The following is a 14,858-nucleotide window of genomic DNA, read 5'->3' as shown; positions in this document are numbered from 1 at the left end:
CTACCCCATGGACGAGACTATATATATGGACGAGACTATTATATTCTACCCCATGGACGAGACTATAATATTCTACCCCATGGACGAGACTATTATATTCTACCCCATGGACGAGACTATTATATAATCTACCCCATGGACGAGACTATTATATAATCTACCCCATGGACGAGACTACCCCATGGACTATTATATATTCTACCCCATGAGACTATTATATTCTACCCCATGGACTATAATATTCTACCCCATGGACGAGACTATTATATATCTACCCCATGGACGAGACTATATATACCCCATGGATTTATATATTCTACCCCATGGACGAGACTATTATATTCTACCCCATGGACGAGACTATTATATTCTACCCCATGGACGAGACTATTATATTCTACCCCATGGACGAGACTATTATATATACCCCATGGACGAGACTATTATATTCTACCCCATGGACGAGACTATTATATACCCCATGGACTACTACCCCATGGACGAGACTATTATATTCTACCCCATGGACGAGACTATTATATTTATATATTCTACCCCATGGACGAGACTATTATATTCTACCCCATGGACGAGACTATTATATAATCTACCCCATGGACGAGACTATTATATAATCTACCCCATGGACGAGACTATTATATATTCTACCCCATGGACGAGACTATTATATATTCTACCCCATGGACGAGACTATTATATTCTACCCCATGGACGAGACTATTATATTCTACCCCATGGACGAGACTATAATATTCTACCCCATGGACGAGACTATTATATATTCTACCCCATGGACGAGACTATAATATTCTACCCCATGGACGAGACTATAATATTCTACCCCATGGACGAGACTATTATATATTCTACCCCATGGACGAGACTATTATATTCTACCCCATGGACGAGACTATTATATTCTACCCCATGGACTATTATATATTCTACCCCATGGACGAGACTATTATATATCTACCCCATGGACGAGACTATTATATTCTACCCCATGGACGAGACTATTATATTCTACCCCATATTCTACCCCATGGACGAGACTATTATATTCTACCCCATGGACGAGACTATATTTCTACCCCATGGATAACTATATATTCTACCCCATGGACGAGACTATTATATTCTACCCCATGGACGAGACTATTATATAATCTACCCCATGGACGAGACTATAATATTCTACCCCATGGACGAGACTATAATATTCTACCCCATGGACGAGACTATTATATATTCTACCCCATGGACGAGACTATTATATTCTACCCCATGGACGAGACTATTATATTCTACCCCATGGACGAGACTATTATATTCTACCCCATGGACGAGACTATTATATTCTACCCCATGGACGAGACTATTATATTCTACCCCATGGACCCTATTATATATTCTACCCCATGGACGAGACTATTATATATATTCTACCCCATGGACGAGACTATTATATTCTACCCCATGGACGAGACTATTATATATTCTACCCCATGGACGAGACTATTATATATTCTACCCCTATTATATTCTACCCCATGGACGAGACTATTATATAATCTACCCCATGGACGAGACTATTATATAATCTACCCCATGGACGAGACTATAATATTCTACCCCATGGACGAGACTATTATATAATCTACCCCATGGACGAGACTATTATATAATCTACCCCATGGACGAGACTATTATATATTCTACCCCATGGACGAGACTATTATATAATCTACCCCATGGACGAGACTATTATATATTCTACCCCATGGACGAGACTATTATATATTCTACCCCATGGACGAGACTATAATATTCTACCCCATGGACGAGACTATAATATTCTACCCCATGGACGAGACTATTATATATTCTACCCCATGGACGAGACTATTATATTTCTACCCCATGGACGAGACTATATATTCTATTCTACCCCATGGACGAGACTATTATATATTCTACCCCATGGACGAGACTATTATATATTCTACCCCTATTATATTCTACCCCATGGACGAGACTATTATATACCCCATGGACGAGACTATAATATTCTGGACCTATTATATTCCCCCATGGACGAGACTATTATATTCTACCCCATGGACGAGACTATTATATTCTACCCCATGGACGAGACTATTATATTCTACCCCATGGACGAGACTATTATATTCTACCCCATGGACGAGACTATTATATATGGACGAGACTATTATGGACGAGACTATTATATTCTACCCCATGGACGAGACTATTATATAATCTACCCCATGGACGAGACTATTATATAATCTACCCCATGGACGACCCCATGGACGAGACTATTATATAATCTACCCCATGGACGAGACTATTATATAATCTACCCCATGGACGAGACTATAATATTCTACCCCATGGACGAGACTATTATATATTCTACCCCATGGACGAGACTATTATATATTCTACCCCATGGACGAGACTATTATATATTCTACCCCATGGACGAGACTATAATATTCTACCCCATGGACGAGACTATAATATTCTACCCCATGGACGAGACTATAATATTCTACCCCATGGACGAGACTATTATATTCTACCCCATGGACGAGACTATTATATATTCTACCCCATGACTATATATATTCTACCCCATGGACGAGACTATTATATATTCTACCCCATGGACTAGACTATTATATTCTGGACGAGACTATTATATTCTACCCCATGGACGAGACTATTATATTCTACCCCATGGACGAGACTATTATATTCTACCCCATGGACGACCCCCCATGGACGAGACTATTATATTCTACCCCATGGACGAGACTATTATATTCTACCCCATGGACGAGACTACCCCATGGACGAGACTATTATATAATCTACCCCATGGACGAGACTATTATATAATCTACCCCATGGACGAGACCATTATATAATCTACCCCATGGACGAGAACATTATATAATCTACCCCATGGACGAGACTATTATATAATCTACCCCATGGACGAGACTATTATATAATCTACCCCATGGAGACTATTATATAATCTACCCCATGGACGAGACTATTATATACTACCCCATGGACGAGACTATATATATATTCTACCCATGGACGAGACTATTATATATTCTACCCCATGGACGAGACTATATATATTCTACCCCATGGACGAGACTATATATATTCTACCCCATGGACGAGACTATTATTCTATGGACGAGACTCTACCCCATGGACGAGACTATTATATATTCTACCCCATGGACGAGACTATTATATAATCTACCCCATGGAGACTATTATATATTCTACCCCATGGACGAGACTATTATATAATCTACCCCATGGACGAGACTATTATATTCTACCCCATGGACGAGACTATTATATTCTACCCCATGGACGAGACTATTATATTCTACCCCATGGACGAGACTATTATATAATCTACCCCATGGACGAGACTATATATTCTACCCCATGGACGAGACTATTATATATTCTACCCCATGGACGAGACTATTATATTCTACCCCATGGAGAGACTATTATATATTCTACCCCATGGACGAGACTATTATATATTCTACCCCATGGACGAGACTATTATATATTCTACCCCATGGACGAGACTATTATATATTCTACCCCATGGACGAGACTATTATATATCTACCCCATGGACTATTATATAATCCCCCATGGACGAGACTATTATATATTCTACCCCATGGACGAGACTATTATATATTCTACCCCATGGACGAGACTATTATATATTCTACCCCATGGACGAGACTATAATATTCTACCCCATGGACGAGACTATAATATTCTACCCCATGGACGAGACTATTATATATTCTACCCCATGGACGAGACTATTATATATTCTACCCCATGGACGAGACTATTATATAATCTACCCCATGGACGAGACTATTATATAATCTACCCCATGGACGAGACTATTATATACCCCATGGACTATTATATTCCCCATGGACGAGACTATTATATAATCTACCCCATGGACGAGACTATTATATAATCTACCCCATGGACGAGACTATTATATAATATCTACCCCATGGACGAGACTATAATATATTCTACCTACCCCATGGACGAGACTATTATATATTCTACCCCATGGACGAGACTATGGAATATTCTACCCCATGGACGAGACTATAATATTCTACCCCATGGACGAGACTATTATATATTCTACCCCATTATATGGACGAGACTATTATATATTCTACCCCATGGACGAGACTATTATATATTCTACCCCATGGACGAGACTATTATATATTCTACCCCATGGACGAGACTATTATATAATCTACCCCATGGACGAGACTATTATATTCTACCCCATGGACGAGACTATAATATTCTACCCCATGGACTACCCCCATGGACGAGACTATTATATCTACCCCATGGACTATTATATAATCTACCCCATGGACGAGACTATTATATAATCTACCCCTGGACCCTACCCCATGGACGAGACTATTATATAATCTACCCCATGGACGAGACTATATATATTCTATAATATAATCTACCCCATGGACGAGACTATAATATTCTACCCCATGGACGAGACTATTATATATTCTACCCCATGGACTATTATATAATCTACCCCATGGACCTATATATATTCTACCCCATGGACGAGACTATTATATATTCTACCCCATGGACAAGACTATATATATGGACAAGAATATTATTCTACCCCATGGACGAGACTATAATATTCTACCCCATGGACTATTATATAATCTACCCCATGGATTCTACCCCCATGGACGAGACTATAATATACCCCATGGACGAGACTATTAATATTCTACCCCATGGACTATTATATATTCTACCCCATGGACGAGACTATAATATTCTACCCCATGGACGAGACTATAATATTCTACCCCATGGACGAGACTATAATATTCTACCCCATGGACAAGACTATTATATATCTACCCCATGGACGAGACTATAATATTCTACCCCATGGACGAGCCTATAATATATTCTACCCCATGGACGAGACTATTATATATTCTACCCCATGGAGAGACTATAATATTCTACCCCATGGACGAGACTATTATATATTCTACCCCATGGACGACTATTATATATTCTACCCCATGGACGAGACTATTATATTCTACCCCATGGACGAGACCTATTATATATATCTACCCCATGGACGAGACTACCCCATGGACGAGACTATATAATCTACCCCATGGACGAGACTATTATATATTCTACCCCATGGACGAGACTATATATAATCTACTACCCCATGGACGAGACTACCCCATGGACGACTATTATATAATCTACCCCATGGACGAGACTATTATATAATCTACCCCATGGACGAGACTATTATATAATCTACCCCATGGACAAGACTATTATATAAATCTACCCCATGGACGAGACTATGATTTTCAATCTATCCCATGGACAAGACTATAATATTCTACCACATGGACAAGACTATTATATAATCTACCTCATGGATAAGAATATAATATTCTCAGAGTCCCTGGGTTCGCGCCCAGGCTCTGTCGTAACCGGCCGCGACCGGGAGGTCCGTGGGGCGACGCACAATTGGCCTAGCGTCGTCCGGGTTAGGGAGGGCTTGGTCGGTAGGGGTGTCCTTGTCTCATCGCGCACCAGCGACTCCTGTGGCGGGCCGGGAGCAGTGCGCGCTAACCAAGGTGGCCAGGTGCACAGTGTTTCCTCCGACACATTGGTGCAGCTGGCTTCCGGGTTGGATGTGCGCTGTGTTAAGAAGCAGTGCGGCTTGGTTGGGTTGTGTATCGGAGGACGCATGACTTTCAACCTTAGTCTCTCCCGAGCCTGTACGGGAGTTGTAGCGATGAGACAAGATAGTAGCTAACAATTGGATACCACGAAATTGGGGAGAGAAAAAAAAGGGTAAAATTCAAAAAAATATATATGTAATATTCTACCCCATGGACGAGACTATTATATAATCTATCCCATGGACGAGACTATAATATTCTACCCAATGAACAAGACCTATTAGTGCTGTTTTTTGGTTGTCTGGTTGTAATCAGTCATGAGAACTATGCCACAACATTAGAAGTTAGACTGTTTGACAATTTGCGTATTTCACACCATCCCTCATCCAACGCTTAACCCACATTAGCTGACATGGTGCCACGTTGAAAGTCACTGAGCTCTTCAGTAAGTCCATTCTACTGCCAATGTTTGTCTATGGAGATAACATAGCTGTGTGCTTGATTCTATACACCCATCAGAAACGGGTGTGGCTGAAATAGCCAAATCCACCAATTTGAAGGGGTGTCCACATACACCATATATACAAAAGTATCTGCAGTCGTTATGAATGCTGGACTTGTGGTTCACTATGAGCAGACGAATACACCGGAAGTTGAAACTTACCGATTCTACCAGCGAAATGAAAATGCACTCATTCTAGCTTGTGGTTTGGATAATGTTGATGTTTATGACAACATAATGTTGCTAATATAGTAATGACGACACCCAGTGCCAGTTCCAAGGTGAAATTTCCCTTTCAACTTTTGCAGTTCTTTGTTGCAATGAAAATTAAATGGAACTCCATACACTCTCGGGTAGGGATTTGAATTTTTACCTTTCAAGACGATTCGATACCCATCTACATGGGCTCCAATACCACAGGAACAACACATTTTAGTTTGAAATGATTCGGTGCGATTCGGTTCGATTAGAAACAATGCATGAACACATTCATGCTGCTGATGGAGATGAGGGTGTGTGTGTGTGTGATGCATGTCTATGGTATAGGTACCTAAGTCATTAGGGGGACGAGGCAACTACCGCCACCAATAAAAATGTACTCTGTAACCATTAATAATTAGGGAAAGGGGATACCTAGTCAGTTGCACAACAATGCATTCAGCTGAAATGTGTCTTCCCCATTTAACCCCTCAAATCAGAGCAGTGCGGGGGGATGCCTTAATCAACGTCCATGTCACTGGCGTCCAAGGAGCAGTTGCTGTTGGGGGTTAACCGCCTTGCTCAAGGGAGTCGAACCAGCGACCTGCCACCTTAACTGTGTATAGTATGTCTTCACTGGCATGTTCAACCTCTCCCTGTCCGAGTCTCTAATCCCAACATGTTTCAAGCAGACCACCAGAGTCCCTGTGCCCAAGAACACTAAGATAACCTGCCTAAATGACTACCGACCCATAGGCTGGTCATGGCTCACATCAACACCATTATCCCAAAAATCCTAGATCCACTCCAATTTGCATACCGCACCAACAGTTCCACAGATGATGCAATCTCTATTGCACTCCACACTGCCCTTTCACACCTGGACAAAAGGAACACCTATGTGAAAATGCTATTCATTGACTACAGCTCAGCGTTCAACACCATAGTGCCCTCAAAGCTCATCAATAAGCTAAGGACCCTGGCACTAAACACCTCCCTCTGCAACTGGATCCTGGACTTCCTGATGGGCTGCCCCCAGGTGGTAAGGGTAGGTAAAAACATCTGCCACGCTGATACTCAACACGGAGGCCCCTCGGGGGTACGTGCTCAGTTCCCTCCTGTACTCCCTGTTCACTCATGACTGCACGGCCAGGCACGACTCCAACACCATTATTAAGTTCACTGATGACAACAGTGGTAGGCCTGATCACCGACAACGATGAGACAGCCTATAGGGAGGGTCAGAGACCTGACAGTGTGGTGCAAGGACAAGAACCTCTCCCTCAATGTGATCAAGACAAAGGAGATGATTGTGGACTAGAGGAAAAGGAGAAATGGGCACGCCCCCACTCTCATCGACGGGGCTGTAGTGGAGCAGGTTGAGAACTTCCTTGGCGTCCACATGACCAACAAACTAACATGGTCCAAGCACACCAAGACAGTTGTGAAGAGAGTACGACAAACCTATTCCCCCTCACGAGACAGAAAAGATTTGGCATGGGTCCTCAGATCCTCAAAAGGTTTTACAGCTGCACCATCGAGAGCATCCTGACTGGTTGCTTCACTGCCTGGTATGGCAACTAATCGGCCCAGACCGCAAGGCACTACAGAGGCTAGTGCGTACAGCCCAGTACATCACCGGGGCCAAGCTTCCTTCCATCCAGGAGCTCTGTACCAGGCGGTGTCAGAGGAAGGCCCTAAAATGTGTCAAAGACTCCAGCCACCCTAGTCATAGACTGTTCTCTCTGCTACCGCACGGCAAGCAGTACCGGAGCGCCAAGTATAGGTCCAAGAGGCTTCTAAACAGCTTCTACCCCAAGCCATAAGTCTCCTGAACAGCTAATCAAATGACAACCCGGACTATTTGCATTGCCCCAACCCCCCCCACCCTCTGCTGCTACTCTCTGTTATCATCTATGCATAGTCAATTTAATAACTCTACCTACATGTACATATTACCTCAATTACCTCGACACCGGTGCACACGCACATTGACAATACCAGTACCCCCTGTAAATAGCCCCGCTATTGTTATTTTTATCTCTTACTTTTTTTGTTAGGTATTTTCTTCAAACTGCATTGCTGGTTAAGGGCTTGTAAGTAAGCATTTCACAGTAAGGTCCACCACACCTGTTGTATTCAGCGCATGTGACAAATACAATTTGATTATGCAGACAAAATACATTTAAGTTTAAGAGATGTGAAGTGTGACAAGAAAAGAGCTGTGCAGTCACTGCAGTGCAATGAACCCAGTGTGCCAACATCAAAAGACCATCATGCACCTCTTCTCTGCCCCAGGTGATTCATCACTTTTGCCTTGCATTTCCCCAAGAGAATATGAACACACTAGGAAACCAGAGAGTTGTCAACTGGAAGCCTAAATAGAGGCATTAAAATGATTCAAAGTGAAAACAGCCTATAATAGACCGACAACTGCGTCAGCAATCTGTGAGCTCATCGGTCTTCCTTTACGTTCCAATGCATTCGCCACAGTTGACCAATTAGCTGATGTAGATCTCATTGCAAGCCCATTTTTTTGAGGATTTTATTGGACAAAGGCATAGGTTACAGAGCATGTTGAGCATTGGTGGACAGGAAAAGAAGCAACACTCTCACCATTATATATTCTTAGTTTTATTGAAGAAGGCTATGAAGGCTGAAAAATCTATCTTTTAAACTTGCTTAATAAAACTACCCATTTTTAATAGCTAGTGACCTTTTCCTGTCCAATGATGTTTGCATATTTTTAGGTTGCACCTCTACACACGTTGATTGAACACCCTCTACTTCTTTCCATGGTGAACATTGGTCACAGTTCGCCCAACCAGGGCTAACAACGTGTTAACATTCCAGTAGCATCATTGTAGCCTCTAATATATCATAATTTAAAGAATTAGCATTTTTGCTGTTTCACATCACTGGTTCACTTTACTACACAGAATGCTTATACACAAATTCCCCAGTAAAAACATGTAGGCTACATTATGTCCTTCCTAACTTCCCCATTGGCATCTCCCATTCTGTCTATCCCTTTTCTGAGGGCAAATTATTTTCAAAGTGGCTGCGTGGCAAAATTGTCTGGACACCTCTTCCCGATCAACTGAACCTTTTGTGCATGTGTGGGATTCTCTACTTAACAAACAAGCCCAAACTCTGGTCTACACGCGCAGATCATTCGGGTTCACCAGACTTAGAACAGGCTACTCCGGCGTTGCAATAAAATTGTGCTGTGCTTCATGATTATTGAGAAGCAAAATAACATTTGTATGTTATTTGTGGTCAAAACGCAGAACAGGCTACTCTGGCAAATTTCAATCATGTGCAGTCTATCAAATCTCAGGGTGTTGCATGATCATTGAGAAGCGAAAAAACAGTTGTTTTTCCCCAATGCAATGTGTAGACTGCGTCATGATTATGTTTGTGCTACTACAATGTCCTTAGGTTGTACCCTACATCCTAAATTAACCTACAATAAAAATATATATTTTAAAATGTCCTTTTTCAGAGTTTTTATTTAAGCCGTTTAGAAATGAGGCAGAGATGTAAATAAACTAACACATGCACAGAACCACGGCTGTTCACCGAGTAGGAGTTTTCACTGGGTGATAAGTGACTGCATCCGTTTTGTAAATGGGTGCCCCCGTTTTGTAACTGGGTGCCCCATTTTGTAACGAGTGCCATTGTAACAGTAATGCTTCCGTCCCGCTCCTTGCCCCAACCTGGGCTTGAACCAAGGAGCCTCTGAACACATCAACAACTTCCTACAAGAAGCGCCGTTACCTATCGCTCTGCAAATGCCACCACAAATCCAAATTTTCAGAGCGAGTGGCGTCACTTACACTTAACACTGCTAACTATCTAGCCATTTCCCATTAGTTACACCCCGTTCAAAGCAGAAGTCAAGCACGTGGAGTATTCTTTTTTATTTAACTAGGAAAGTCAGTTAAGAACAAATTATAATTTACAATAACGGCCAAGGAACGACAGCTCGGGGATTCGATCTTAGCAACCTTTCGGTTACTGGCCCAACGCTCTAACAACTAGGCTACCTGCCGCCCCAAAAGTAGAGTAATGTTTTTAGAGTTTTTGCATGAATAAGGGTTTGAGCTTAATAAAATCCCCATATGTGCTTTATCTGCCTTCACAATGAAAACTAGTTTGAAAGTTCAAACATTTATTCTATGGAAAATATATGTTCCTTAACGATGCAACATGCTGCCTTATTGACAATATGACCGGTGCAGATTACTGTTCGATTAGAGAAGGGCTCCATCACAGGTTTTGCCCAGTCACGTCACGGGCCATAACGGCCCAGTCACGTCACGGGCCATAACGGCCCAGTCACGTCACGGGCCATAACGGCCCAGTCACGTCACGGGCCATAACGGCCCAGTCACGTCACGGGCCATAGCGGCCCAGTCACGTCACGGGCCATAGCGGCCCAGTCACGTCACGGGCCATAGCGGCCCAGTCACGTCACGGGCCATAGCGGCCCAGTCACGTCACGGGCCATAGCTGCCCAGTCACGTCACGGGCCATAGCGGCCCAGTCACGTCGGCCCACGGGGCCATAGCGGCCCAGTCACGTCACGGGCCATAGCGGCCCAGTCACGTCACGGGCCATAGCGGCCCAGTCACGTCACGGGCCATAGCGGCCCAGTCACGTCACGGGCCATAACTGCCCAGTCACGTCACGGGCCATAACTGCCCAGTCACGTCACGGGCCATAACTGCCCAGTCACGTCACGGGCCATAACTCGGTGCACCCCAGTTTAGCCTAATCGAACTCCCTGATTTTTACTGAGAGGAGGCGTGGCAAGTTTGCTCTGCCATCCAAAGCTATATGGTTACAAGTTGTGTAGCGAGCAGTGTGGGAATGACATTTCTAAATTCTTTCAAAACAGACAAGGAATTGTAGGCCTACATTATCGATGTATACAATGTAACCTAGGAAACAGCACTGGTGACTAGGCTGGGTTAAGTGTACCCTATCAGTATATGGCATTGCAATATCACACAGCTTTGCTGCACTGTACAGTGGCATATTTGAGTCAAATAATTTTACAATCATTGCATAGCCAATGCTTTGCTGCACATGTGAACTGCCATAAAACAGCCTAACTATTCTAAAAAATAAAATAAAAATTTAACTAATATAGAAAAACTAATATGGATATAACTAATAGGGTGTGTGAACCCTGCTCTACGGCATATCAAAGTTCCAGTGTGTGAACCCTGCTCTACGGCATATCAAAGTTCCAGTGTGGGAACCCTGCTCTACGGCATATCAAAGTTCCAGTGTGGGAACCCTGCTCTACGGCATATCAAAGTTCCAGTGTGTGAACCCTGCTCTACGGCATATCAAAGTTCCAGTGTGTGAACCCTGCTCTATATCAAAGTTCCAGTGTGTGAACCCTGCTCTACGGCATATCAAAGTTCCAGTGTGTGAACCCTGCTCTACGGCATATCAAAGTTCCAGTGTGTGAACCCTGCTCTACGGCATATCAAAGTTCCAGTGTGTGAACCCTGCTCTACGGCATATCAAAGTTCCAGTGTGTGAACCCTGCTCTACGGCATATCAAAGTTCCAGTGTGTGAACCCTGCTCTACGGCATATCCAGTGTGTGAACCCTGCTTCCATATCAAAGTTCCAGTGTGTGAACCCTGCTCTACGGCATATCAAAGTTCCAGTGTGGGAACCCTGCTCTAAGGCATATCAAAGTTCCAGTGTGTGAACCCTGCTCTACGGCATATCAAAGTTCCAGTGTGTGAACCCTGCTCTACGGCATAGCAAAGTTCCAGTGTGGGAACCCTGCTCTACGGCATATCAAAGTTCCAGTGTGGGATCTCTGCTAGTTTTAAAGATATGGTCCATTTTATTCAGAGAAATTGGAATAGTAGGCAATATAACCAATCATTGCTCACCTTTCACTTGTATCATTGCACATACTGAAAATCACTAGCAGAGGGCAAACATTTTTTATAAATGTTCACATTAATTCTGTTGGTAATGCAAATTGGATAGTAAGTCTAAAAGTAACAGAAATCCCACTCTAGACCTTTGATATGCCCATACAGAATATTATGTTCAGCAATATAAAGAACAATTTGCCACAAATTGTGTTTTCAATATTCATCTTTATATTTGTTTTATATTCATAAATTAATGTCATATAACTACATATTTTTGTATTGATATCAAAATACTACTCATATTACAGAGCAAAAAGTAAAGCTTCATATGACACCAAGTGTTGCTTTGTAGCACCTACAGATTAAACATTATGGTGTCTTAAAGGGATAGTTTTCCCAAATTACAAAATGACATTTTGGGTTCCTTACCCTGTAAGCAGTCTATGGACAAGGCATGACAGCAACCCATACCATGGTTTAGTTTCCCTGACACTGTTTCCAGAGGCTAACATTTTAGCATGTGGCACAAATACTATTCAAGTCATGGGACCAATATTAGCAGGTGGAAACAGTGCCAGGGAAACTAAAGCAAAGCATGGATTGCTGTCACACCTAGTCCATGGACTGGTTAGATGGTAAGGAAACCAAAATGTAATTTTGTAATTTGGGTGAACTATCCCTTTAAGACACCATGTTTAATCTGTAGGTGCTACAAAGCAACACTTGGTGTCATATGAAGCTTTTAGCAGACACTCTTATCCAGAGTGACTTACAGGAGCAATTAGAGAGATAGGTGCCTTGCTCAGGAGCACATCAGCAGATTTTTTACCTTTCAGTTTCTGGTCAACCCTCTTAACTACCTGCCGCCTATAAAAGGAGGCCGGGTATGGCCAAAATGTAATCAATATGGCAACTTTGATAAATTATTTCTCCATTATGCTTTAAGATACAGATGTCAAATGTATGTCAAGTCTTCCTCCACGTTGTTTTATTTAATTTCGTGAAAATCCCCCCAATCATGGTATTTTTCTGTCCTGGATTCGTATGGAATCACTCCTACCATCCTTGGGACCGCTATAAATTAAATATTTAAATAGACCTACCAGAACAATGGGCTTATCTGACCATTCATTCTTCCGCATGCCAACACTCATCCCTGTGGAAAATGCGTGACCCCTATTGCACAACGTGAACGCATTGTAGCCGAACATAGCCTGCCCTTCAGGTATAGCAGAATTAATGCTGTGTTGAAGCAGTTCGAGAGAGAGTTGGGGCCGATTTCATTCAATTTCAAGAGCCGAGTATGGACTAATTGCAAGTGCAATTGCATGACATTCACGTAACTCATAGTTGAGTTTATATGTTTGTTCCCCTATGCTCATCTCATTGCCAATTAAGCGTTTTCTGCACGGCCTTACCTCCTCCAGAACATTGACGGTGTTCTTACAGCTCTGCAACCGGGTGGTGAAACTGGAAGTCGTGGGGGAATTGTAGTCCTCGGTGGTCTCCGAGAGGAACTCGGATACCGAGATCTGGTCTGGCATCCTTTACCACGGAAAAAGATGAGTGGAAAATCAAAAAACCAACACCACGAATTAGAGATTGAAATAGGAATTGTAGGCTACGGAATCAACCTTTGTTTAATAACACACGATGAGATCATTGTTTTAAGTATCCGTTGGATATGGTGAAATGTCCTGCCCAAAACGTCCTCTCCACACTATTTCCAACCTTTCCCTCTATCCAAGCTTTAATTACACCCTTTCAGCTGTAAAAACCCGATTCAGTTGTGTCCCCGAATCCTCCAAAAACAAATGGTATGCACGGGCGACAGATGTCCTCATTGCCAAATGTGGTGATGCGTTTTTCAAGAACAAGCTTTTAGGCACCGAGAGACAATTCAGTTATTGCAATTATTGTAGAGGCTCTGGCAGCCGCTTATCTTTTCCCCTTGTTTTTTTTTCTCTCGCCCTATCTGCTGTCTGTCATTAGCGCTGTCTGTCTCTCCCCGCGTTCGTGACGAAAATAAACAAGGAAAAGCTTTGCGCATGTCTCTGCCCTGTGGAGACAAACAGAAGTGGGAGGTAAATCATTGACACAATGATTTGGGCGTGTAGAATACATTTGTAAGTGTGGAACTGATTAATTGTGAACATGAAATAATACTCTGTAGTTGTAAACACATATACTCAAACGTGTAACTGATGAGTTGTGAACATTAAAAAAAGTAATTGAAATTACGCAATTATTGCCACACGTCAATTTCACACTCAGACTTTAAGCTGTACTTTTGCGCCCTACAATGACAAAAATATTGGTAGATGTGCAAACAGCCATTTGCAAGTAAGGCCAGAGCGAGCATGAGATCTGGGAGGTGGGACCTGTT

The 14,858-nt window shown here is 42.5% G+C and overlaps 1 protein-coding gene across 1 annotated transcript in view; it reads right to left on the bottom strand.

Annotated features, from left to right (window-relative positions):
• asap1a (ArfGAP with SH3 domain, ankyrin repeat and PH domain 1a) overlaps window positions 1–14,473 on the bottom strand; it is a 206,090-nt gene extending 191,617 nt beyond the window's left edge. The window contains exon 1 of the mRNA XM_029642272.2: window positions 13,891–14,473. Coding sequence (XP_029498132.1) covers window positions 13,891–14,016 — 126 coding nt within the window. The 5' untranslated portion in view covers window positions 14,017–14,473. The remainder of the gene's footprint in view (window positions 1–13,890) is intronic.
• Between the last annotated feature and the right edge of the window lie 385 nt (window positions 14,474–14,858).

Source organism: Oncorhynchus nerka, linkage group LG9b, assembly GCF_034236695.1.
Source record: "Oncorhynchus nerka isolate Pitt River linkage group LG9b, Oner_Uvic_2.0, whole genome shotgun sequence".
NCBI classification, from domain to species: domain Eukaryota; kingdom Metazoa; phylum Chordata; class Actinopteri; order Salmoniformes; family Salmonidae; genus Oncorhynchus; species Oncorhynchus nerka.
Note: the sequence above shows the minus strand (reverse complement) of the source record. Positions and strands in the feature narration are given on the sequence as shown.